This window comes from Bufo bufo, chromosome 1, assembly GCF_905171765.1.
Source record: "Bufo bufo chromosome 1, aBufBuf1.1, whole genome shotgun sequence".
Taxonomy (NCBI): Eukaryota; Metazoa; Chordata; class Amphibia; order Anura; family Bufonidae; genus Bufo; species Bufo bufo.
In genome coordinates, this window is record NC_053389.1 from 516,692,553 (window position 1) to 516,717,510 (window position 24,958).

Below are 24,958 nucleotides of genomic sequence, written 5' to 3' on the forward strand. Positions count from 1 at the left end.
TATGTATTCACCCCTTTGTTAGGAAGCCCATAAAAGCTCTGGTGCAACCAATTACCTTCAGAAGTCACATAATTAGTGAAATGATGTCCACCTGTGTGCAATCTAAGTGTCACATGATCTGTCATTACATATACACACCTTTTTTAAAAGACCCCAGAGGCTGCAACACCTAAACAAGAGGCATCACTAACCAAACACTGCCATGAAGACCAAGGAACTCTCCAAACAAGTAAGTGAGAATGTTGTTGAGAAGTACAAGTCAGGGTTAGGTTATAAAAAATATCCAAATCTTTGATGATTCCCAGGAGCACCATCAAATCTATCATAACCAAAGGGAAAGAATATGGCACAATACCAAACCTGCCAAGAGACGGTCACCCACCAAAACTCACGGACCGGGCAAGGAGGGCATTAATCAGAGAGGCAGCACAGAGACCTAAGATAACCCTGGAGGAGCTGCAGAGTTCCAGAGCAGAGACGGGGGTATCTGTACATAGGACGACAATAAGCTGTACGCTCAATAGAGTTGGGCTTTATGGCAGAGTGGTCAGAAGAAAGCCATTACTTTCAGCAAAAAACAAAAAGGCACGTTGTGAGTTTGCGAAAAGGCCTGTGGGAGACTTTTCGGCCATCAAAGAAAACGCTATGTCTGGCGCAAACCCAACACATGACATCACCCAAAAAACACCACCCCCACAGTGAGACATGGTGGTGGCAGCATCATGCTGTGGGGATGTTTTTCAGCAGCTGGGACTGGGAAACTGGTCAGAGTTGAGGGACAGATGGATGGTGCTAAATACAGGGATATTCTTGAGAAAAACCTGTACCACTCTGTGTGATTTGAGGCTAGGACGGAGGTTCACCTTCCAGCAGGACAATGACCCCAAACACAAATGTGTTGGAATGGCCTAATCAAAGCCCAGATCTCAATCACAATAGAAAATCTGTGGTCAGACTTAAAGGTTGCTGTTCACAAGCGCAAACCATCCAACTTGAAGGAGCTGGAGCAGTTTTGCAAGGAGGAATGGGAAAACTCCCAGTGGTAAGATGTGACAAGCTCATAGAGACTTATCTAAAGCGATTTGGATCTGTGATTGCCGCAAAAGGTGGCTCTACAAAGTATTGACTTTAGGAGGGGTGAATAGTTATGCACATTGACTTTTTCTGTTATTTTGTCCTATTTGTTGTTAGCTTCACAATAAAAAACAAACAAACCTCTTCAAAGTTGTGGGCATGTTCTGTAAATGAAATGATGCAAATTCTCATTTCTGGAGGAAACCTGTCACTGCTCATCATGTGCCCGCTACCATCCCTACAGTGAAGCATGGGGGTGGCAGCATCATGCTTTGGGGCTGTTCTTCAGCAGCTGGGACACTGAGACAGGTCAGGGTTGAGGGTAAGCTGAATAGATCAAACTACAGAGAATCTTAATGCAAACCTGATCCAGAGTAGGGTTGTTGCGGGTATCGAAATTTCGATACCCAATCGATACTTTTGTCCTGGTATCGATACGATACCGGGATTTCCATTTTTTCAATACTGGGCCTTGCTGCTGCGCAGTCTAGTATCTCTGAACATGAGCGCGCTGCTGTCAGTGCGCTTATGTTCCCTCAGCAGCACAGGGGAGAAGGAAGCAGTGTCTCCCTCCCCCCGTGTTGCTGCTGCCACCAATAAACGGAGAGAGGGGCGGAGGAGGGGCGGGCGCACTGCGCCACCAATGATAGGACTTTTCCTACACAGAGCTGCGCCCAGAGATGTCCCTGCACTCACCATTATTCCTGGCCGCCGCTCCGTTCGCCCGCAGTGCCCAATTACTGTCTCTTCTCCTGCTCCATATGCTAATTACTATCGGAGCAATGGGGAGGAGACATCAGCTTCACTAGTGTTTCCCATCCAACCACCAGTACGGGGATCCCATATGTGATATGTATCAAAGAGCACCTATCATCTGTACCAAGGATAATAATGACAGGAAAAGGTTGGGTATCACCCTGTGGGCCCCTGGAGGGGTGCCTCCTCTATTATCTCTGAATGGGCCCTGGTTAAGACCCTCGGGATATATAATGAAAAAAAACTATGCCGGAAAATCCCTGTAGGGGTCCTACCTATACTTTTTAAAACATACACTTTATTAATCTAATTAAAACCTAAACCTTTACTAACTCAAATTAAAACGTCAGGCTATATGCTGCTAGCATTGCAATATACATATACTGGTGTGGAGTGGGGGTGACCCTTGCTGGCCACACTCCCCACTATTTAATTTCACTAGCACCTTCCACCCATACAAGGACCTTCCCACTGGAACACCGCTGAGTTGACAATGTCCCTCATACACACTAGAAAGGTTCACACTCGTGCATTAAGTATGGCTTCTATTGGTGAGCCACTCTTATATTGCTCACTTGTCCCTAGCCTGCCTAAAATCGCACACCTAACCCCCCCCCCCCCCCCCCACCCAACATGTTTTGCCGCATTTGCGGCGTCGTCAGAGGTATAGGGTATTAGCGTTGGCGCGCCTCAAACCGCTCTCCTATATACATAGTACCCACCCCCTTCTAGGCACTCGCAGCCAATCCCCTGCAAGTGAATGTGGAATGACGTCCGATGCAGGCTGGTACTGATTGGAGAAGGAATGCGGCGAAACATGTCGGGTGGGGGAGTGTTAGGTGTGCGATTTTAGGCAGGCTAGGGACAAGCGAGAAATATGAGTGGCTCACCAATAGAAGCCATACTTAATGCATGAGTGTGAACCTTTCTAGTGTGTATGAGGGACATTGTCAACTCAGCGGTGTTACAGTGGGAAGGTCCTTGTATGGGTGGAAAGTGCTAGTGAAATTAAATAGTGGGGAGTGTGGCCAGCAAGGGTCACCCCCACTCCACACCAGTATATGTATATTGCAATGCTAGCAGAAGCTGGGAGCATTAACTCCATCCTATAGCACACATACAGGGATATCTAGTACTATAGTAAAAAACACTGGTACCAAACACACTGGTTATATTGTGGTGACAGCAGCAGTAGGGGGCGGCAGCCCCAAGCCACAAGATACGGTCACCAAACAATTCACAAAAATTGTGCCCACTCCTTTAAGTAATATCACTTAAGGTATACTATCTATAATAGTGCATCGCCAAATTTCCCGCATATAGCCTTAATTTGAGTTAGTAAAGGTTTAGCCTCCTCTATTATGCCTCATTCACATGTCAGTGTTTGATCAGTGATTTCCATAAGTGATTGTGAGCCAAAACCGGGAGTGAAGCTACACAGAGATGAGGTAGAATTAAAATATCTGCACCTGTTCTGTGTGTAGAGCCGCACCTGGTTTTGGCTCACAATCACTCACTGACCAAACACTGACGTGTGAATGCGGCATAATAGAGATACAAAATCAAGCAATAAAACTTCTCATATTGCTCTTGATTTCAAGCGAATGCAGCAACTCATATAGATTATGCACATGGTTCTCGGTAAAAGGGGAGTGGATGACGGCAAGATACTCCCACACAACCATCCCACACCTTGACGTAACTGTTTGTGAAGCTAAGGACTAACTTCCCAGAGCTCAGCATACAGTGGCGTTGTAGGTACATACTGTAAGTAACGCTGTGCATTATGTGTTCAGAGTATCCAAAATGGCAATAATAAAAATAAAAATATATTAAAATAAAAATAATGAAAAATAAATAAAACTCATATGTATCTCAATATGGTACCATAAAAAGTACATCATGCAGAAAACAAGCACTTATACAGCTCTGTAGAAAAATAATAATGTTATGGCTCCAAAAAAAATTTTCTTTAAAAGTTTTTTTTTAATTTATTTTGTTTAAGGCCTCCTGCACACGACCATTTTTTTCCCCCCGTTTACTGGCCGTTTTTTGCGTTCCGTATACGGTCCGTATACAGAACCATGGTTACGCAAAAAAAAACGGAATGTACTTCGTATGCATTCCGTTTCCGGATTTCCGTTTTTCCGTTCCGTTTAAAGATAGAACATGTCCTATTATTGCCCGCAAATCACGTTCGGTAGCTCCATTCAAGTCAATAGGTCCGCAAAAAAACGGAACACATACGGAAATGCATCCGTATGTCTTCCGTTTCCGTTCCGTTTTTTGCTAACCCATCTATTTAAAATGTTATGCCCAGCCCAATTTTATCTATGTAATTACTGTATACTGTATATGCCATACGGAGAAACGGAAACACAACGGAAACAAAAAAACGGAACAACGGATCCATGAAAAACGGACCGCAAAACACTGAAAAAGCTATACAGTCGTGTGCAATAGGCCTAAAGCAGTTACATGTTTACACAAATTTGGTGTTTGCTACATCTTTAAACAGTATTATATATCTTGTGTTTACAATATGACGTCTGCTTTATTCGTTATATAAAATACAGTACCATATTGTCTTTTTTCCCGTTTCCCTCCCTCTCCCTTCCTCCCTTCCACCCCTTCTCTCAGCACAGTCATCTATTTTTAATGATACCATATTGTCTCATTGTGTTTCAGTCTCCCTCGATCTTGATTCATCTTAGATGTATGATTTTCTTTGAGAGATATGGCAATCTATGTCCAGAGCATGTTATGTTTCATCTGTCCCTCCTCTCTTCTCTCTACCGGTTTTCGGATCTATCTGGAGTCTGCCTAATCCATTGGTGTCTTTCCCTAGGAGATACCATGTTGTTAATTTGAAAGGTGTCACTATCATTTGTATTTCCCCATCTGTTGAGAAACTTTCAATAAAAACTTCCCATTTTTAAAAAAAAGGTGTTTGTCATCTTTGTTTTTTTACTTTCCACCTCTACTTTCTCCAGCATTAAAAATTTTTTTTAACTGGGCTATAACTTCAGAGAATTGAGGGCATTCTGGTTTCAGCCAATGTAGTAATAGGCATCTTTTCGCTGCTGATAGAGAAAGATGCGCTATCACCGGGATATGTTGGATGTGTGTGTTATGTTGGAATATATATTGCGTTGGCGCTTCTGGTAATTGTATGTTCATTTTGTCCAGTATTGATCTGTGCATCTCTCCAGAGAAGTCTTGTACCTTTTAGGGCATTGCAAAAGGCCATGAAAGAGGTTGGTATTTTCCAATTGGCATTTGGGACACCTAGTTATTTTATCAGTTTTGTCTTTCCGTGTGTAAAAGCCATAACTAGCTTTATGAATTATGCAGAATTGGGTTTCCCTCCACACTTCATTTATTGTTGCTGAGCATACCTTCTTCCACCCCTCCAACACCTCTAATGGCGTGTTTAATTCCGGTATCTCTTTTTTCCAGTTTTGGAAGGCTATTGCAGATTGTTTTATTGATGTCTTATGTCTTTATATAAGGATGCCAGGGTGACTTTCAAATCTTTCTGTCCAATTATTAGATCAAAGTCATTTTGGGAGATTTCGTTAGAGCAATCTCTCAGTTTGTTTTTTAGTACTGTGACAATGCCATAATAATGCAGGAAGGAAGAGTCTTTTACTCCGTTTTTTTACTCTAAATTCCTGAAAGGTATGATATCTTCCCTGTTCTGAGTTCCAGAAATCAGACAGGGTGTGAGTGCCTTGCCAGTTTAGTGTTCTCCCTGTTGTTTATACACTTAGGGTCCATTCACACGTCCGCAAAAGGGGTCTGCATCCGTTCCGCAATTTAGCGGAACAGTTACGGACCCATTCATTTTCAATGGGGCCGGAATGTGCTGTCCGCATCCACACTTCCGTTCCGCAAAAAAATAGAACCTGTCCTATTCTTGTCCGCGATTTGCGGACAAGAAAAAGCATTTTCTATGAGAGTGCCATCGATGTGCGGTCCTCAAAATGCGGAACACACATTGCCGGTGTCTGTGTTTTGCAGATCCGCAAAACACATACGGACGTGTGAATGAAACCCTTAGTTGTTTTATATCCAGGTATTTGGAACTTTGGAAAGGCAGCCTAAATAGTCTGACTGTTTTCCATGTTGCCCACGTGTCTTTAAATATCAAACTGCGTTTTATTCTGGGGAGAATATCTACGAGTGCGGTGTGTAATAGTGTTCAATTTCCATGGGTCAAGTAGGTCTGTTTCTAGTGAAAAGTTTGAAAATCTATCTTTTTTCCTTATCCAATCTATACAGTGTCTCATTAAACTTGCCAGATTATATGCACGGATGTCTGGGAAGTTGATGCCCCCATGTACTTTCATGAGTAGTAGGTTTTTTAGAGATATTCTTTTCTTAGCTCAAATGAAAGATGAAAATGATTTCTCTAGCATCAGTTCATCCTTATGTTTAATGAGTAATGGAATCGTCTGTATAAGGTATAGTAGTTTGGGTGTACTCATCATTTTTATAAGATGACATCTTCCCAGGATGGAGATTGGGAGATGCAGCCATTTGTCCAGGTCCCCAATTATCTTTTTAATTAGAGAAGGATACTTTAAAGGGAACCTGTCACCGGGATTTTGTGTATAGAGCTGAGGACATGGGTTGCTAGATGGCCGCTAGCACATCCGCAATACCCAGTCCCCATAGCTCTGTGTCCGGCCGGGAGCTCCTCCTACTGGTAAGTGACAGGTCTGTGCGGCGCATTGCTTAATGATCTGTCACTTACCAGTAGGAGGAGCTCCCGGCCGGTCACAGACAGCGCAGCAGGTAAATATGATGCTTCTAATATTGTAATATTGCTAAGTAACCATGGCAACCAGGCCTGCAGTAGTGTCCTGGTTGCCATGGTTACCGATCGGAGCCCCAGCGATTAAACTGGGACTCCGATCGGAACTCTCCGCCGCACACTGGCCACCAATGATATTAATACAATAGAGGGGGGCCGCACACTGTGCCACCAATGATATTACAATAGAGGGAGGGAAGGGGGGCTGGGGGGCCGCACACTGGCCACCAATGAAAATAATACAATAGAGGGAGGGGGGGCCGGAGGGGGCCACACACTGTGCCACCAATGAAAATAATACAATAGAGGGAGGGAGGGAGGGGAGGCCGGGGGGGGGGGGGGGGGGCGCACTGGCCACCAATGAAATTAAAACTGGGGAGGGAGGGGGGTCTGCCCCCTCCTGCCTGGCAGCCCCTGATCTCTTATAGGGGGCTATGATATGCACAATTTACCCCTCAGGTGCAGCACCTGAGGGGTTAATTGTGCGGATCACAGCCCCCTGTAAGAGATCGGGTGCTGCCAGGCAGCAGGGGGCAGTCATGTACACAGTTCGTAGTATATTCTAACTAGAAGCGTCCCCATCACTATGGGAACGCCTCTGTGTTAGAATATACTGTCGGTTCTGAGTTTTCACGATGTGAAAACTCAGCTCTGAAAAAGCTTTTATGCAGACGGATCTTCGGATCCATCTGTATTAAAGTAACCTACGATCACGGACGCGGATGCCAATCTTGTGTGCATCCGTGTTCTTTCACGGACCCATTGACTTGAATGGGTCCGTGAACCGTTGTCCGTCAAAAAAATAGGACAGGTCATATTTTTTGGACGGACAGGAAACACGGATCACGGATGCGGCTGCAAAACAGTGCATTTTCCGTTTTTTTTTTTCTGCGAAAACCACGGAAAACGGCACAACGGCCACGGGTGCACACAACGGTCGTGTGCAGGAGGCCTTATGCTGATCTTAAATCCTGACATGTTACCAAAGAGGTCGAAGAGGTCTTTTATTCCCTTTTATATCTTTATTTGAATCCTTCAAAAAGAACAGGATATTGTCAGCAAATAAAACGTCTTATTTCTGTTTTCCCTATCTGAATACCTTTGATATTATTTGACAGTTGTATCTCTTTAGAGAGAGGCTCCAGTGCCAGATTGAACAGTAATGGAGATAACGGGCATCCTTGCCTTGTACCTTTTTGTAATGTAAAAGTAGATATAAACCCCATTGGGTATATTCTAGCCTGTGGTGTATTATATAGATTATCCAAATAGATTTTAAAAGATCCCTTAAAGCCTGCATGGGTAAGAACTTCTTGCAGCCATGGCCATCTAACATTATCGAACGCATTTTCAGCGTCCATGCTTAGTACGCCCGGTTGAATGAACCTATCTGGCTCCATCTGTATAGCATCTAGGACTGTAAGCACTTTACGTATATTTGAGACTGCCGTTCTTCCTTTGACAAAGCCTGCTTGGTGGGTTGATACAAGTCTTGGTAGTATGTTAGGGCTCTTTCACACTTGCGTTCTTGTCTTCCGGCATAGAGTTCCGTCGTCGGGGCTCTATGCCGGAAGAATCCTGATCAGGATTATCCTAATGCATTCTGAATGGAGAGAAATCCGTTCAGGATGCATCAGGATGTCTTCAGTTCCGGAACGGAACGTTTTTTGGCCGGAGAAAATACCGCAGCATGCTGCGCTTTTTGCTCCGGCCAAAAATCCGGAACACTTGCCGCAAAGCCGGATCCGGAATTAATGCCCATTGAAAGGCATTGATCCGGATCCGGCCTTAAGCTAAACGTCGTTTCGGCGCATTGCCGGAGCCGACATTTAGCTTTTTCAGAGTGGTTACCATGGCTGCCGGGACGCTAAAGTCCTGGCAGCCATGGTAAAGTGTAGTGGGGAGCAGGGGAGCAGTATACTTACCGTCTGTGCGGCTCCCGGGGCGCTTCAGAGTGACGTCAGGGCGCCCCAAGCGCATGGATCATGTGATCACATGGATCACGTCATCCATGCGCATGGGGCGCTCTGACGTCACTCTGGAGCGCCCCGGGAGCCGCACGGACGGTAAGTATACCGCTCCCCCGATCCCCGCTCCTACTATGGCAACCAAGACTTTAATAGCGTCCTGGGTGCCATAGTAACACTGAACGCATTTGGAAGACGGTTCCGTCTTCAAATGCTTTCAGTACACTTGCGTTTTTCCGGATCCGGCGTGTAATTCCGGCAAGTGGAGTACCCGCCGGATCCGGACAACGCAAGTGTGAAAGAGGCCTTAGCTAGCCTATCTGCTAGTAGCTTTGAAACTATTTTGATATCTACATTTATCAATGGTATAGACCTGTAAGAGGAAGGTAGTACATTGTCTTTTCCTGGTTTTGGGAGTATCTTAATGTAAGCTGTGTTGGATATTGAGGGAATCTTCTTCCCTGACATATACCCATTATATAGGTTCGTTAGTAAGGGGGTCAAGTCGGTGTTTAGTATTCTGTAAAACTCCCCTCATCAGGCCCCGGAGCTTTCCCCAAGTGCAACATCTTAATGGCTTCAGTCACCTCTTGTGTTGTAATGGGGGCATTGAGTGAGCTAAGCTCTTCTTTTGTCAGTTTTGGCATAGATAATGAGTACAGCCAGGGCATGGTTGGCCACCATCAGAGTATAGGTTCTTATAGAATTCCATCAGGATGTTATTTATGTTTTTAGGGTCCTGTGATAATGTCCCTGTGTTGTCTTTTAGTGCCATAATAGGACATAATAGTGTGCCTTTGGCTAGATGGGCTAGTAACTTCCCGGTTTTGTTCCCATGTCGATGGCTTCTAGTTGTGTTTGATACATGTCCTCACGCTTGCTCAGCCAATATTTATATTCTTGTTTTTGTTTTATCCATGACTGCTTATTTTCCTGTGTTGGAGTTGTACAGGCTATATTTTTGAAACTGAGATGTGGTTTGTTTTTTGCAGTGTGTCATATGGGCTACTATATGTCCCCTCATTACTGCCTTTTCCGTGTCCCATAAAAGTTGTTTATCTTCCATCCCCTCGTTGTCTTGGAGGAATTCTCTCCACCAGTGTGTCATCAATTCACAAAATGTTTCACATTTCTCGCTAGGGTACATGATCCTGTAGTGATAATATCACTGGTGCATGATCTGAAATTAATAAATCAGCTATGTATGCGTTCTGTATTTTGTGTATATTTGGAGCTGAAATGAAGATGTAGTCTAATCTGGACCACGAGTTGTGTGCATGTAAAAAGTGCATATATTCCCTTCCTTCTGGGTGGAACGATCGCCAGGTATCTAGTAAATTAAGAGATTGGATAAAGGATACTAGATGAGTCTCCTTTGTTTCAGCTGTTGGGCCAGACCTACCGAACTCCTCCTGTCTTCCTTCTTTTTTATCACTGTATTCATGTCCCATCCCACCACCTTAACCGCAGCATCGTCATTCATAAGTAATGGGATAAGCTTCTGTAAAAAAAGATGCATGGTTATCATTTGGACCATATATATTATAAATACTGATCATCTCAGTGGCACATTTTGAGGCAGTGCCATCTTTTCTCCTTATCTGAGGACTGCTGCACTACTTTGCATGCTATATTCTTGATTAGGTTAGAAACCCCGCTTTGTGGCCTAACGCAGGTGATCCATAGGTCTGCCCTACCTATAATTTTGTCATGCCTGTAAAGTTGTTTTCTTGCAAGTGGGTTTCCTGTAATAAAGCTACATCCGCTTGCAATCTCTTCAGATGTCTCAGAACCATGAGACGTTTATGATGGAATCTGAGACCTTTAACATCCCATGTCATTATTTTCATGGTAGGTTTAATGTGCTTTAGATATTGACCATAATCTATCAGTGTTAGCAGTATTTGTGCCATCTGTGCTGAGAGAACCCTCCCAACTACCCACCCACTCTAGGTATATAGCTTAGGGTACTTTCACACTTGCGGCAGAGGATTCCAGCAGGCAGTTCTGTGGTTATCCTCATTTGGAGTCTCCGTCTGTGTAGTTTTACCGCTCATCTCAGGAGTCTTTTTCCTGTCGCCCTCTTGGTTTCAGTGCTGTATTGTCTCAGTGTTACGTCTCTAATCTGGATTTTTTTCGTTGCTCCTGAGGTAGGTCCGTAATAAGTTTGTTCCTTCTTGATCTTCTGCTTCTCGTGATCTGCAGTCTGCTGTAGATGTTGACGGTGGTGACGTCCTCTGGGCCTTTCTTCCTCTATTTCTAATGTTACAGATGCTTCTCTTGGCGCTTGGAAAGTGGACACAGCTCCATCTTCATGATAGACTATCAGTATGGCTGGGTATAGTAGTGCAAATTTCACTTTTTGCTGGTAGTGTGTGGAGCAGATTACTGAGAAAGCTTTACGCCTTTTAAGTACTTGAGCAGAAAAATCATTGAATAGTAGCACCTTATGACCTCGTATTGTCACCGCTGTACGGCTTTTCTTATATGCCTTCAGGATCTCCGCTTTATCGGAGTACTTGTATTGCATGATCACCTGTCTTGGTCTTGGTCTCAGATCAGTTATCTTGTTTTGTCCTCTACTCTTTTCGTTAGCTGGGCGCAGATCAGCTCCCGTGGTGTGCCCGTTCTACTTTACAAACTGACTTTAGGCCCACTGATTCTGGCAGCTCGTGTTCGCATATGTGCATTAGTTCTTGCGGTGGTATATTTTCTGGCAGGCCTATTATGCGCAGGTTGCTCCAAATCATCCACCTTTTTTCTCCAGGCTCTTTATGTGTTCCGCTGCCGCTTTTAATGTAGATTGTGCTGTCAGCATCTCTGTCGCCATCATGGTGCATTTTACCTCGAGGTTTTCTAGGTGTTGCGCATGCTGAGAGAGTTCTGATTGCATCTGTTGAAAGGACTGAGTCACCGTAGAGGCCAGGGATTCTTGTAAATCTGGTAAAATGCGTTCTGCTACCTCTATAGCTAGTCGTCGATAGTCTACTGATGTTCCATCTTGATCAGTAGTTGCAGCTGTTGGCTGATCTGTATTTCTCGTTATTGTTGTCTGGTACCTCATGGAGCGCCATTTCCGGTGCTTCGTTCGCGGGCTTAGATTGCCTGAGGGTCCCTTTCAATTTGGTTTTGCTCCCCATCGTGAGAATGAAGCGGTCCATAAAAGTTCCGGAGTCGCTTTGTGGTATGTGTGTCCGTTTAGCTGGGACTTTGTAGGGAGTATACGGTTTTCTAGGCGAGCGGGTGGAGAGTTCCTGCTACACGCGGCTTACCATGGCGGCGCCGGAACTGGAAGTCAAAATTACATTTTTTTTATTTTTTATTTGTGCAAGCCTAGGTAGACATCTGCTATCTCTCTATAATCTTACCAACCCACAGAATAAAGTAAACCTGTTGATTTATAGTGCACGGTGAATGGAAAAAAAGAATTGAATTGCTGTTTTTTGCTCATGCTTCCTAAATCTGATCAAAAAATTTTATGAACTCCAAAATGGAACCAATAAAAATTTTGTAGGTAGTCCTGCAAAAGGAAAAAAAAAACGCTACGGCTCTCAGAATATGGTGAGACAAAAACTTACCGTATAATATTTTTTTTTTAAGCCTAATATTTTATTTAAAAAAAAAAAAAAGTGCGATTAGTAGTTAAACATAAACTCTATAAATTGAGTATCGCCATATTTGTACTGGTACACAGAATAAAGGTGGCTTTCTATTTCTGTCATATAGTGAATGCTGCATAAATTAAAGTGTGACATAATGGCATAATTGCTGTCCCCCTCCCCTTCTCCCCTTCCATAAAGCAAAAGTTATAAATACCCCAGAATGAAACAAGCCATCATACAGCTATATCAACAGAAAAATAGTTATGGCTCTTGGAACATGACTATGAAAAACAAAGAAAAAAAATTGGTTCTAGTCTTAAAGAGGTTAATGTAGAGATCAGAACTGGGACTAGTGGACAGCATCCATAGATGAAGAGCAGGCTCAATATGTGTGCCCACTAATGCTGTTTCTCCATTTAGCAACTCAAAATTTGGGGCTACAGCAATCCTACGCTGCATAGTAGGACTATTGTATGGTGGTAATTCTTCCCTGGACTGTTGAGATTCCCCATCCCATGCCGACCTGGACTTTCACTTCGCTGCTGCAGTATCCCTCACAAATCAATTGAGGTTTAGATAGAAGAAATAGCTGCAATTCTGGTAGTATTTGAAAATGTTTGGTCACTTTTTGTCCACCTTGTTTGCCATCTGGAGTCCTGTATGAACCAACTGGAGAGAGCCGTTCTTGCTACGGCCACCTTGATGCAACCATGTTTTGCATGTTGTCCTTTCATTTGAATGGATGAGTGGGCACCTCCAGTCATCATCTCAATGCCAGGGTAGTACAGTTGGGACCACCCCAGTAATTGACTCATTCAAAACTTGCATAGTGTTTTCAGTCATCTATGCGGACTTGCTGCAGTACATCCCTTTATGTACTTGTGCACTGCAGCAGGTTTTGCACATGTAGTTTCCATTCTTTTTAATCCAGGCTGCTATATTTTTCAATTTATTTTAGCCACAAAACTGTTTTAAATACATTGATGAATCTGCCCCACTGTGCTGGGAACCTAGGCATGTAGATGGCATGTAAGAACCAGCTCGCCACAGGGCATGAGCTTTCAAGTCTTGTGCCTGCGACCTGCCTCTGTTGCCCTGTATTCATGGGAAAAGAAAATCCTTTGTGTGGCACAAAGGGATAAAAAGACATGTCAGCGTTACTCCAATGAAGTACTGTAGAATTGTAATCCAGAAATAAATTGGAATAGTCAAGCCAACCCCTTAGGCATTTCTAGCTCTGCATGTGCTTTGGTCATTGCATGCTTGTATGAAAGAATGCTAAATTTATTTATTTTTTATTAAAAGGATAAAAGCCAATAAAATAAAGTTACATAGTTAATACAGTTAAAAAAAAAAAGTCCAAGTTCAACTAAGAGATAGGTGAAAACGTGAATTTTTGAAAAGGGGAGTGAGACCCCCAAGTTTTAGACAACTTAACTATTCGTAAGATCGGATGACCTGGAAGCTATTGTATTAATAATATACATAAAACACATCGCATATATTCATTGTTGCTGATGCTTAAAGAGTAACTAAACCTTTGAATGAAATTGTAATATGATGTCCCTAATGGCATAAAAAAACTTTTTGCAATATACTTTATTTATTAATTTTGTATTATTTATTTTATTTTGTTTTATTCTTTTTCTTACCTACACTGCTGGCTCAGCGGTGTACAGAGTGTGAAATTTATGAATGGGGCTGCAGCAGCACTGTGAGTACAGACGGGAGCGCATATTGCCAGGATTAGCGGAGCGGGCTCCTGCTTATACCTGCTCCGCTAAGCTAAGAGAACTGCATGTCAGCTCTTAGCTTAGCGGAGCAGGCAGAAGCAGGAGCCCGCTCTGCTCAGCTAATCCTGGCATAGTACATGGGTACAGAGTGCCAATCTATTCATCTCAATGAGGCCGCAAAAGATGTGAAGAGCACACCCATGTGGTGTCTGCATCTGTAAGTCCATTCCATGGCCCTGCAAAAAAAATAGAACATGTCCTATTCTTGGTCATGTGCAGGATCCCTTATGAAGAATCTGTACAGTCCTCAGACCACTACCTTAAAGGGTCCCTGTCATATTTAAAATACAGTGCAATCTGTAGGCAACGTGTTACAGAGCAGGAGGAGCAAAATTGATTTAAAGTTTTTTATGGTAAAAAATTCAGTATAACCTGTATTTCATTCATGTACAGTGGTCCCTCAAGTTACAATATTAATTGGTTCCAGGACGACCGTTGTATGTTGAAGCCATTGTAACAATGTCATCCAAGATAAGAGAAAATAAAGATTTAAGACAAATAAGCAGATAACTAAGGCAGATAAAGTAAGTCCTTGCATATAACATTCAGGAATAGCTGCTAACTAGCAACTAATCCAGCTATTATACCAGAGAAGTGACCTTGATTGGTTGGATATCAGTCTGAGGCATTACATGTTGAGTCTAGTTTCAACCTGCGATGGGTCAAAAAAGACCATTGTATGTTGAAAATATTGTATCCTGAAGCCATTGTATCTTCAAGGATCACTGTATATCCCTCTTCATTCTAGGTTTAGGAGTCCGTGGGCCAGGGGCATAAGTAGATGAGCCTGGGCACCATAGCAGATTTTTGAATGTCCACCCCTTCCATAGCAACTTCCATGCCGCCCCCTCTTCCCGTGAGTAGTCAAGACTGCCCACACTCACCATACAGTCCCCCAACCAATCAGTCATGTAAAAAATATGAAAAATAAAATGCTTGCTAGTGTTGAACAGGAGGAGGAGTCAAGAGTTTACGGTATGGAGCCGAGCCCTGTATGCCCCTTAGTGTCCCTTTCACTGTAGAATGCTCCCTTACTGCCCTCACACAGTAGTCCTTCCCCCTTAGTGCCCCCCGTAGTGAAGCATTAAAAAATGAAAAGTAATACTAGGGCTAGGCCTGTTCCCTTGATGAACTCAGCATGTCATGCTCTCCCTAGCAGCAGACATTAGCCTAGTGAGCCTAGCAGGCACAATGACATCACTGCACTATGCCTGCTGCTGGGGCAAGCACAGGCCCAGTCTGTAATGGACGGCAGACACGGCAGCCAAATTCGGGCCCAAGTCCAACTGCTGTGTCTGTCATGCATTCCTGCCTTGGCCTCACCTGCCAGTACACACACAGTAATCATTACTATGTGCATGCTGGCACCAATCCCTAATATAATAATAATATTCTCATTAGGGGCATTTACATTTGGCAAAGCAGTCTGCCTGATCATGCAGAGAACTGTGCCCGGCACTCGCTTTATGGTTCTTGCAGGGCAGGCGGGCAAGCAAACCTGATGTGTCCTATTGTCTGTTGTGTTATATTCTCTATAATTTGTTGATTGGAAATATTCTTATCATGATTTGTTTTATTAAGCCAATTTTTTTTTTTTGTACATTGATACTGATACTAAATAACTTTATATATATTTTTTTGTTTTTAACAGTTGACACTGGGCCATGAAGAAGGGTCTGGAGCTCCTTGCTTCAAATGTAAAGACAAATGTGAGGGATTTGAACTGCACTTTTGGAGGTAAGCGTCTTGCTTGTATAGATGCGTTACATGGCCCTTTGGGGGTTATTTACTATGCCCCTGTATGCCAGAAACTGTCCTAATAAAGTCACAAACTGCAGTTTTGCGACTTTTAAATGCATTCCTACATCATCCTTGGCACTTTCTGAAAAGGGGAAGTGGTGGGGGCATGATGTGGGCAGTTCAATTGGCCCTGGCTTATTCACTATCATTTAGGCCAGCTATCAGCTGGAGTACCTTTCACTCTACGCCCATGGACGCCTGGAGGATGTGCTTAAATTATGACGAGGTGCACTTGTAAAAGGTCGGTCTTTGATAAATGACCCCCAGAGATGAACCCAGACATATCCCCTTCTTCCCCCGCTCAGCCCCTCTGACATTTCATGCTCTGATGCTCTCCTTTGCCCTGCGCTGTATCTCACAGGGCAAGGGCTTTTTCTGGAGATTCGGTGACCTACTGGGCTCTCCATGGGTAAGCTAGGCTGAGGCTTCCACCTAGCAGTGAGCCCGGTGACGTCACTGGTACTAATGGGGCGGGCTTTAGCACTGCCCTAGCCTGTAAAACAGCTAGGGCAGCGCTAAAGCCCGCCTATTAGTGCCAGTGATGTAACCGGGAACACTGCTAGGCGGAAGCCTCTGCCTAGCAGTGTAAAAATGTAAACAAAAAAGCCCTTGCCCTGCATGATTCAGTGCAGGGCAAGGGAGAGCATCTGAGCATAAAATGCTCCGGTGCTCATGTCAGAGGGGCTGAGTAGGGGAAGAAGGGGATATGTCCGGGTTCAACCCCTTTTTATTATTTATTATGCTCTTTGTAGCAGCTATATTCAGTATTTGCATAAAAGGGCTGTCTAGGAATAAATATCTTTTCACAGGTCCCCACAGCCTGCCTACACTATAGGAAGATTCATAATTGCTTGCTGTCTGCAGCTCCGGTCCTGCAGACTGGCTCTACTGTGTCTATATTCAGGTCCACGGCTTCTTTACTTTCTCTCCAGCATAGGCATGATGATCTGCTGCACCCAATGACTGGATTCTGCGGTGACATGTCTACAAGAGATACATCACTGCTGAAGCCAGTTATTGGCTGCAACAGAGCAGATGATCATGCCCATGCTAGGGACGAATTAATCTGTGGACCAGAAGATTGACAAACGGGAGGTGTACAGGACCAGAGCGGTGGGGAGTAGGTAAGTATGATTGTTTCCATAGCAGAAGCAGGTTACTTATTCCCAAACAACACGTTTAACCCTTTCAGCCCCGGAATATTTTTTATTTTGCGTTTTACGTTTTTCACTCCCTGCTTTTCTGGGGCCATAACTTTATTTTTTCGTTCACGTAGCCATGTGAGGGCTTGTTTTTTTTGCGGGACAAGTTGCACTTTTTAATTCAATCATTTAATATAGCATACGATATAGTGGGGAGATGAGAAAAAAATTCCAAATGGGGTGAATTTGAAAAAAAAAAGAGCGTTCCTTATATGGTAAAACTGACCAGTTAATTTCATTATCCAGGTTAGTACAATTACGGTGATACCACATAGTTTTTTTTTTGCGTTTTCATACTGAAAAAACAATAAAAAACCTTGCAAAAAAAAATCTTTTAAAAAATTCCATCGCCATTTTGGCTTTTCTTTTATTTTTCTTCCGTTTCACAGTTTTCCATATGGGATAAATATTTTATATTTTATTAGTGTGGGCGTTTTTGCACTCGGCAATGCCCATAATGTGTATGTGTGTTTTTTTTGTTTTTTCTTTGGAACGGAGGGTGATTTTGAATTTTTTATATTTTTTATTTTTAAAAAACATTTATTTTTTATTTTTTAACATTGCTTTATAGTTTTCCCTTAAGGAACTATAACAACAATTTATTAGATTTCTTCTTTCATAGACTCCAATGCATTAGCATTGGAGTCTATGGGATTTAGGCCTCATGCACACGACCGTTGTGTGCACCCGTGGCCGTTGTGCCGTTTTCCGTTTTTTTTCGCGGACCCATTGACTTTCAATGGGTCCGTGGAAAAATCGGAAAATGCACCGTTTTGCAGCCGCATCCGTGATCCGTGTTTCCTGGCCGTGAAAAAAATATGACCTGTCCTATTTTTTTCACGGCCAACGGTTCACGGACCCATTCAAGTCAATGGGTCCGTGAAAGAACACGGATGCACACAAGATTGGCATCCGTGTCCGTGATCCGTGGCCGTAGTTTAGTTTTTATACAGACGGATCCGAAGATCCGTCTGCATAAAGCTTTTTCAAAGCTGAGTTTTCACTTCGTGAAAACTCAGAACCGACAGTATATTCTAACACAGAAGCGTTCCCATGGTGATGGGGACGCTTCTAGTTAGAATACACTACAAACTGTGTACAAGACTGCCCCCTGCTGCCTGGCAGCACCCGATCTCTTACAGGGGGCCGTGATCAGCACAATTAACCCCTTCAGGTGCGGCACCTGAAAGGGTTAATTGTACTATCATATCCCCCTGTAAGAGATCAGGGCTGCCAGGCAGCAGGGGGCAGACCCTCCCCCCCCTCCCCAGTTTGAATATCATTGGTGGCCAGTGCGGCCCCCCCCCCTCCCTCTATTGTAATAATTCGTTGGTGGCACAGTGTGCGCCCCCTCCCTCCCTCTATTGTAATAATTCGTTGGTGGCACAGTGTGCGCCCCCTCCCTCCCTCTATTGTAATAATTCGTTGGTGGCACAGTGTGCGCCCCCCCCCCCTTCCTCCCTCTATTGTAATAATTCGTTGGTGGCACAGTGTGCGCCCCCCATTGCCCCCCCCCCCCCCCCTCTATAGCATTAACAACGTTGGTGGCCAGTGTGCAGCCTCCCATCTCCCCCCCCCCCCTGCCCCCCATCATCATTGGTGGCAGCGGAGTTCCGATCGGAGTCCCAGTTTAATCGCTGGGGCTCCGATCGGTAACCATGGCAACCAGGACGCTACTACAGTCCTCGTTGCCATGGTTACTTAGCAATAGTACAATAGTAGAAGATTAATACTTACCTGCTGCTGCGATGTTCGTGTCCGGCCGGGAGCTCCACCTACTGGTAAGTGACAGTGACAGGTCTGTGCGGCGCATTGCTAAATGAACCGTCACTTACCAGTAGGAGGAGCTCCGGCCGGACACGAACATCACAGCTCCCAGGTAAGTATGAATCTTGTACTATTGCTAGTAACCCGCTGCCACCAATGATCGGGGGGGGGGGGGGGGGGCGCAAGATGGGAGGCCGCACACTGGCCACCAATGTTGTTAATGCTATAGAGGGAGGGGGGCCAATGATTGCCACCAACGATTTATTACAATAGAGGGAGGAAGGGGGGGGGGGGGCGCACACTGTGCCACCAACGAATTATTACAATGGAGGAAGGGGGGGGGGGCCGCACTGGCCACCAATGATATTCAAACTGGGGAGGGGGGGGGGGGGTCTGCCCCCTGCTGCCTGGCAGCCCTGATCTCTTACAGGGGGATATGATAGTACAATTAACCCCTTCAGGTGCGGTACCTGAGGGGTTAATTGTGCTGATCACGGCCCCCTGTAAGAGATCGGATGCTGCTAGGCAGCAGGGGGCAGTCATGTACACAGTTTGTAGTATATTCTAACTAGAAGCGTCCCCATCACCATGGGAACGCCTCTGTGTTAGAATATACTGTCGGAAATGAGGTTTCACGATCTAACTCATATCCGACAGTATATTCTAACATAGAGGCGTTCCCATGGTGATGGGGACGCTTCAAGTTAAAATATACCATCGGATTGGAGAAAACTCCGATCTGATGGTATAAAAGGGACTCCGGACTTTACATTGAAAGTCAATGGGGACGGATCCGTTTGAAATGGCACCATATTGTGTCAACGTCAAACGGATCCGTCCCCATTGACTTGCATTGTAATTCAGGACGGATCCGTTTGGCTCCGCACGGCCAGGCGGACACCAAAATGACTTTTTTTTCATGTCCGTGGATCCGCCAAAAATCAAGGAAGACCCACGGACGAAAAAACGGTCACGGATCACGGACCTACGGACCCTGTTTTTGCGGACCGTGAAAAAAAACGTTCGTGTGCATGAGGCCTTATACTGTGTTTTAGTGTGTACAGATGCCGTGGTCTGAAGGGTTAACAATCTGGTAATGCCGATCGAAGACATTAGCTGTGGGTGTCGGCGAGCGGGCAACGTTCTTTAAGTCCCGGCTAGTGCCGTACATGTACGCCACTGGTCGGCAAGGGGTTAATGCTGTCTTCATGTTCTAAGATCACTGCAGCCATGCCCAGTAGTGAACCTCCTCCTCTGGTCTTTACTACTGACCACTAGACCACCCTCCTTATAAGGCCTCATGCACACGACAGTATTTTTTCACGGTCCGCGATCCGTTTCCGTTTTTGTTTCCGTGTCTCTTCCTTGATTTTTGGAGGATCACCAGACATGAAAAGTGAAAAAAAATCTAAGTCAAGTTTGCCTTGAAAATGATAGGAAAAAAACGGACACGGATCACGGACGACAATCTTGTGTGCCTCCGTGTTTTTTCACGGACCCATTGACTTGAATGGGTCCGCGAACCGTTGTCCGTGAAAAAAATAGGACCGGTCATATTTTTTTTACGGACTGGAAACACGGATGACAAACGGTGCATTTTCCGAGTTTTCAACTGACCCATTGAAAGTCAATGGGTCCGCAGAAAATTACGGAAAACGGAAGCTGGATTTGTTATATTTCTACAGACTCCACAGCCCTGGTGGAGATGCGACTATTGGCGCCTTTCTCATTAATGAGAGTTGGGGTACATTCACAAATGCATTGCAATACCGGATCCTTCTCTCCGGTTGTCATCTGGAAAAACAGATCCGGTATTAATCTTTTTCACAGACCGCAAAACCGGATCCGTTTTTCCGGAACACTTGGGGCCGGATCCGGCATTAATGCATTTCAATGGAAAATCATGTCGGCATTCCGGCAAGTGTTCAGGAATTTTGGACTGAGAAAATATCGCAGCATGCTGCGGTGTTTTCTCCATCCAAAAAAACGTACAGTGACTGAACTGAAGACATCATGATGCATACTGAACAGATTGCTCTCCATTCAGAATGCATTCGGATAAAACTGATCAGTTCTCCGGTATTGAGCCCCTAGGACAGAACTCAATATCGGAAAAGTTTAACGCAAGTGTGAAAGTACCCTTAAAGGTGTTCTAATCTGAAATCCTGATCTACTTTTCATGCCACAAAATGGGCACCAAGTGTCAAACGCAGGCATCACTTGCAACATTTTATATAAAATTTAGACAGTCTAAAAATGTGTCATTTATCGCAGTGGCTGAAGCTGGAAGATAAATCTGGTACACAATTACATGTTATACCATCAATTAATTGGCTTACTTTATGCTACAAAAAAAATAACCATATCACAGGTCACAAGTAAGGCTACTTTCACACTGGCGTTTTGGCTTTCCGTTTGAGATCTGTTCAGGGATCTCACAAGCGGTCCAAAACGGATCAGTTTTGCCCTAATGCATTCTGAATGGAAAAGGATCCGCTCAGAATGTATCAGTTTGCCTCCGTTCAGTCAGCCTGCAGCGTTTTGCTGTCCGACTGACGGATCCGTTTTCTTTGACACAATCTGGCACAATAAAAAACTGATCCATCCCCCATTGACTTTTAATGGAGTTCATGATGGATCCGTAATGGCTATAGAAGACATAATACAACTGGATCCGTTCATGACAGATGCATGCGGTTGTATTATTGTAACGGAAGCGTTTTTGCAGATCCATGAGGGATCCGCAAAAAACGCTAATGTGAAAGTAGCCTAAATCAGTCTTGCATGACTTCCATTGTGGTCTGTGTTGGTATATGTTGCTTGTGACCAAAAATCTAACAGCGGTGGATTTTTTGTGACAGTTGAGGTGTCGCCCTGCAGCCCCAGCCTAAAACTTAAAGGGGTGTTACTATCTAAGGCCCCATTCACATGACTATTTTTGGTCCACATCCAATTGCATTTTTTGCGGGTCGCACATGGACCCCTTCATTTCTATGGGTCTGCAAAAAGTGCTGTCCGTATTTCCGTTCCGCAGTCCTGCAAAAAAGATAGAACATGTCCTAATCTCGGCAGCTTTGCAGACAATAGGCATTGTTAAAATGGGTCCACAAAAAAAAACACGTAAATCACACGGATGATAGCCATGTTTTTTGCGGATCTGTATTTAAGACTGTTATGTTATTTCAAAAATGTTATAAATTTGTTATAGGGGGCCCCACCTGTTGGAATGATGAGTCCCCTTCTCCCTCAATAAGCACTCTAGAGAGTAGGAAGGCCAGGCATGCATGTGGCCTCCTCAACCGTAGATTATGCAAGTTGTGATAACTGCTTGGGATTTCACAATTACTATAAACTACAATGGAGGGTGCCACGTGCATAGACGTCCACCTCTAACCCATATACTGCTTTCTGGGTCAGTGCACCCCCATTCTTCAGATATGTAAGGATCCTCAAGAGACATACACAGTGCACCAGTAGTGCTTGCCTGTCCCTACTCTTCATCTGTTTGGCATGGAAACTACATGTAAAAAGCCATACACAAACATGCTTTTCTGTGTGTAGATTATTGGGGGATGCACAGAATGGCGTTGTTGTGCTCCCTTGGTCCATTTAAAAATCTCTGCTGGTATCTTCATTGAAGCATTTTTGCAAGCATGAGGCATCCCCTTCCATGGTAGTGGCTATCCTAATATAATGATATAAAATAAGAGCAAAAACAGCTTGACATGTTTAACTGAAACTGACTGATCTACTTTACTACTCGCAGAACTGTTTCTCAAGTCCTTCTGTTGAGATATATACGTCTTGATGCTAAGCAGCCCGCCAACTGCTCCATACATAGGTTAATGCCTGTAAAACTAAAAATGCATGTCTCTATGATAACCGAAAGCTTAAAAAGCAGACTGTCTTTTAATCATTCTTAATGTTGGTCATAATTCAGAGAGTATGGCTAGAGTTCAGATGAATAGCTAATTCTATCCAAAGAAGGCAAAAATATGCCATGCATGTGATGGGTCTCTATTAGACACTAAGCATCTTAACGGAAAACAGATTATTCCACCTTGGTAACATTTTATAGCTAGGTAGTGATGATATGTGCAATAAGACAGATGCGTGCCTCCGCCAAGATGAGCTACCATTCCTCATTAAAGGGGATATCCAGGAATCGATAAGGATGACCTGTGCTCAGGATAGGTCAACATTATCACATCGACGGGGCTCCGAGTCCCAGCACCCCCGCCTATATCATCTGTTTAAGGAAGCCGCTGTGCTCACCGGACCTCCCGGCAGCTTTCAAAGGACAGCGCTATACATATAGTACAGCCGTTGTGCTTGGTATTGCAGCTGAGCCCCATTCACTTCAATAGGGTTGCTTGCAACTAGGCCATGTGACCAATGTACGGTGACGTCACATGGCCTAGGAGGAGCATGTGGACCCCTACCGATCTGGTATTGATGACCTATCCAGAGGCTAGGTGATCAATATTAATTACCGTATAACCCCTTTAAATCTAAACTAGAACTCCAATAATCTGCAGTGCTGGGAGTCAGACTCCCTCTTATCCGAGATGGATGCCTTTCCTAAGAATAGACAGTCAATACCAAAGTTTGGAAAACCATTTTTAAATGGGTTGTGCCAAGTTTTAATATCCTCCCCTTTTCCTAAGATTTAGCATAACTAACTGGAGGGCCTAGGACCCCCAATGACTCCAAGAACAGAGGTTCTGATGGAGTGGAAGGCAGAGTGTGTCCTGCCTCTCCATTCATTCTCATTAGGACTGCCGGAGATTGCCGAGTACAGCGCAGTTCTCAAGATTAGTGGGGGTCCCGGCTTTTTGATCCCACCAATCAGTTAGTTATCCCCTATCCTCTGCATAGGGGATAACTTTTGAACTTGAAATTACCCTTTTTAAGTAAAGCACAGGACAGATGGAAGAAATTATAACTACATGATCAGACTATCCAAGGTTTTGTAATAGCCATATTTAATAAAACAAAAAAAAAACTACTGTACTTTGTATAAGATATACACACACTCAACATTGTAATGGACAGAGGGGGTGGACCCACTGTGCCAACTAACTAGTTTAACTTCTGGCTATTCCTGAGGGCATTGTCCTGTCTGCCACCTGGTTTTCACCCTTCAACCAATATACTGGGATTCGGTCTTCACTTCCCAGAAGCCACCATGCCCTATTTAGACTAGAATACCTAAAGCTCAGGCACCTTCCACCTTAAATATAGACAAGTAGTCAGCCATTGGCTGGAGACGGCTACGGTGGCCACCCACTGTACCTTTAAGAGCTGGGGAATGCATGTCCTATATACCTGCTGGGAGGTCTTTACTGAGAAGAGCAGGCAACGGCTAGCAGGAGCCACGTGGGACGCTGGCGGCCGAACCCGCTGCTGGCGAGTAGAGAAAGGTGAGCAGGTCCTGGCCACCGAGACAAGAGAAGCAAGATGGCCCCTGTGCCCACTCAGAAGAGCGGGGCAGCGGCAGGCATGGACCACCATCTCAATAAATGTGTTTTGTTTTGTTTTTTCCACTGGATACCATTGCATGGAGTATCATAGTCTATGATGCTATTCTATGCAGTTTTGCTTTGAGGTATACCAGCCAGAAGGAGGCCAAAAGCCCACTCTTTAACCCTTTGTTTAGCTCAGGCATCCTCAAACTGCGGCCCTCCAGCTGTTGTAAAACTACAACACCCACAATGCCCTGCTGGAGGCTGATACCTGTAGGCTGTTCGGGCATGCTGGGAGTTGTATTTTCTCGCCCAGTTTCCTTGGGGGACACAGAAGACCTTGGGTATAGCTCATCTCCCTAGGAGGCGTGACACTAAGTGAAGACTGTTAAGCCCCTCCTCCACAGCTATACCCTCAGCCTGGAGAGAGAGACTGCCAGTTTTTGCTTAGTGTCCAAGGAGGCAAGACACTCCCTGCTCTGCAGGGCTGCTTTCTCCTTGTTTCAATTTTAGTTTTTTACTTTTTTATTTTATTTTTGTTCCAGATCATCAGGGATAACAGAGACGCACTAGACCTCTCTGTTCTCCCGGGGTTGAGCTGCGCCAGTGCCGGTCACCCGCACTGCTGCCTCCCCCACAGAAGGCAAGGTGGATCAGGGCAGCCTCGCTCCCCTACATCCCGCCAGCGCAAGGGTCGCCCGCACGCCAAGTCC

The 24,958-nt window shown here is 44.5% G+C and overlaps 1 protein-coding gene across 1 annotated transcript in view; it reads left to right on the top strand.

Annotated features, from left to right (window-relative positions):
* Nucleotides 1–24,958, top strand: part of TES (testin LIM domain protein) — a 69,195-nt gene that overhangs the window by 23,788 nt on the left and 20,449 nt on the right. The window contains exon 2 of the mRNA XM_040411330.1: nt 15,663–15,748. Within this exon, the coding sequence (XP_040267264.1) occupies nt 15,663–15,748 (86 nt within the window). The remainder of the gene's footprint in view (nt 1–15,662; nt 15,749–24,958) is intronic.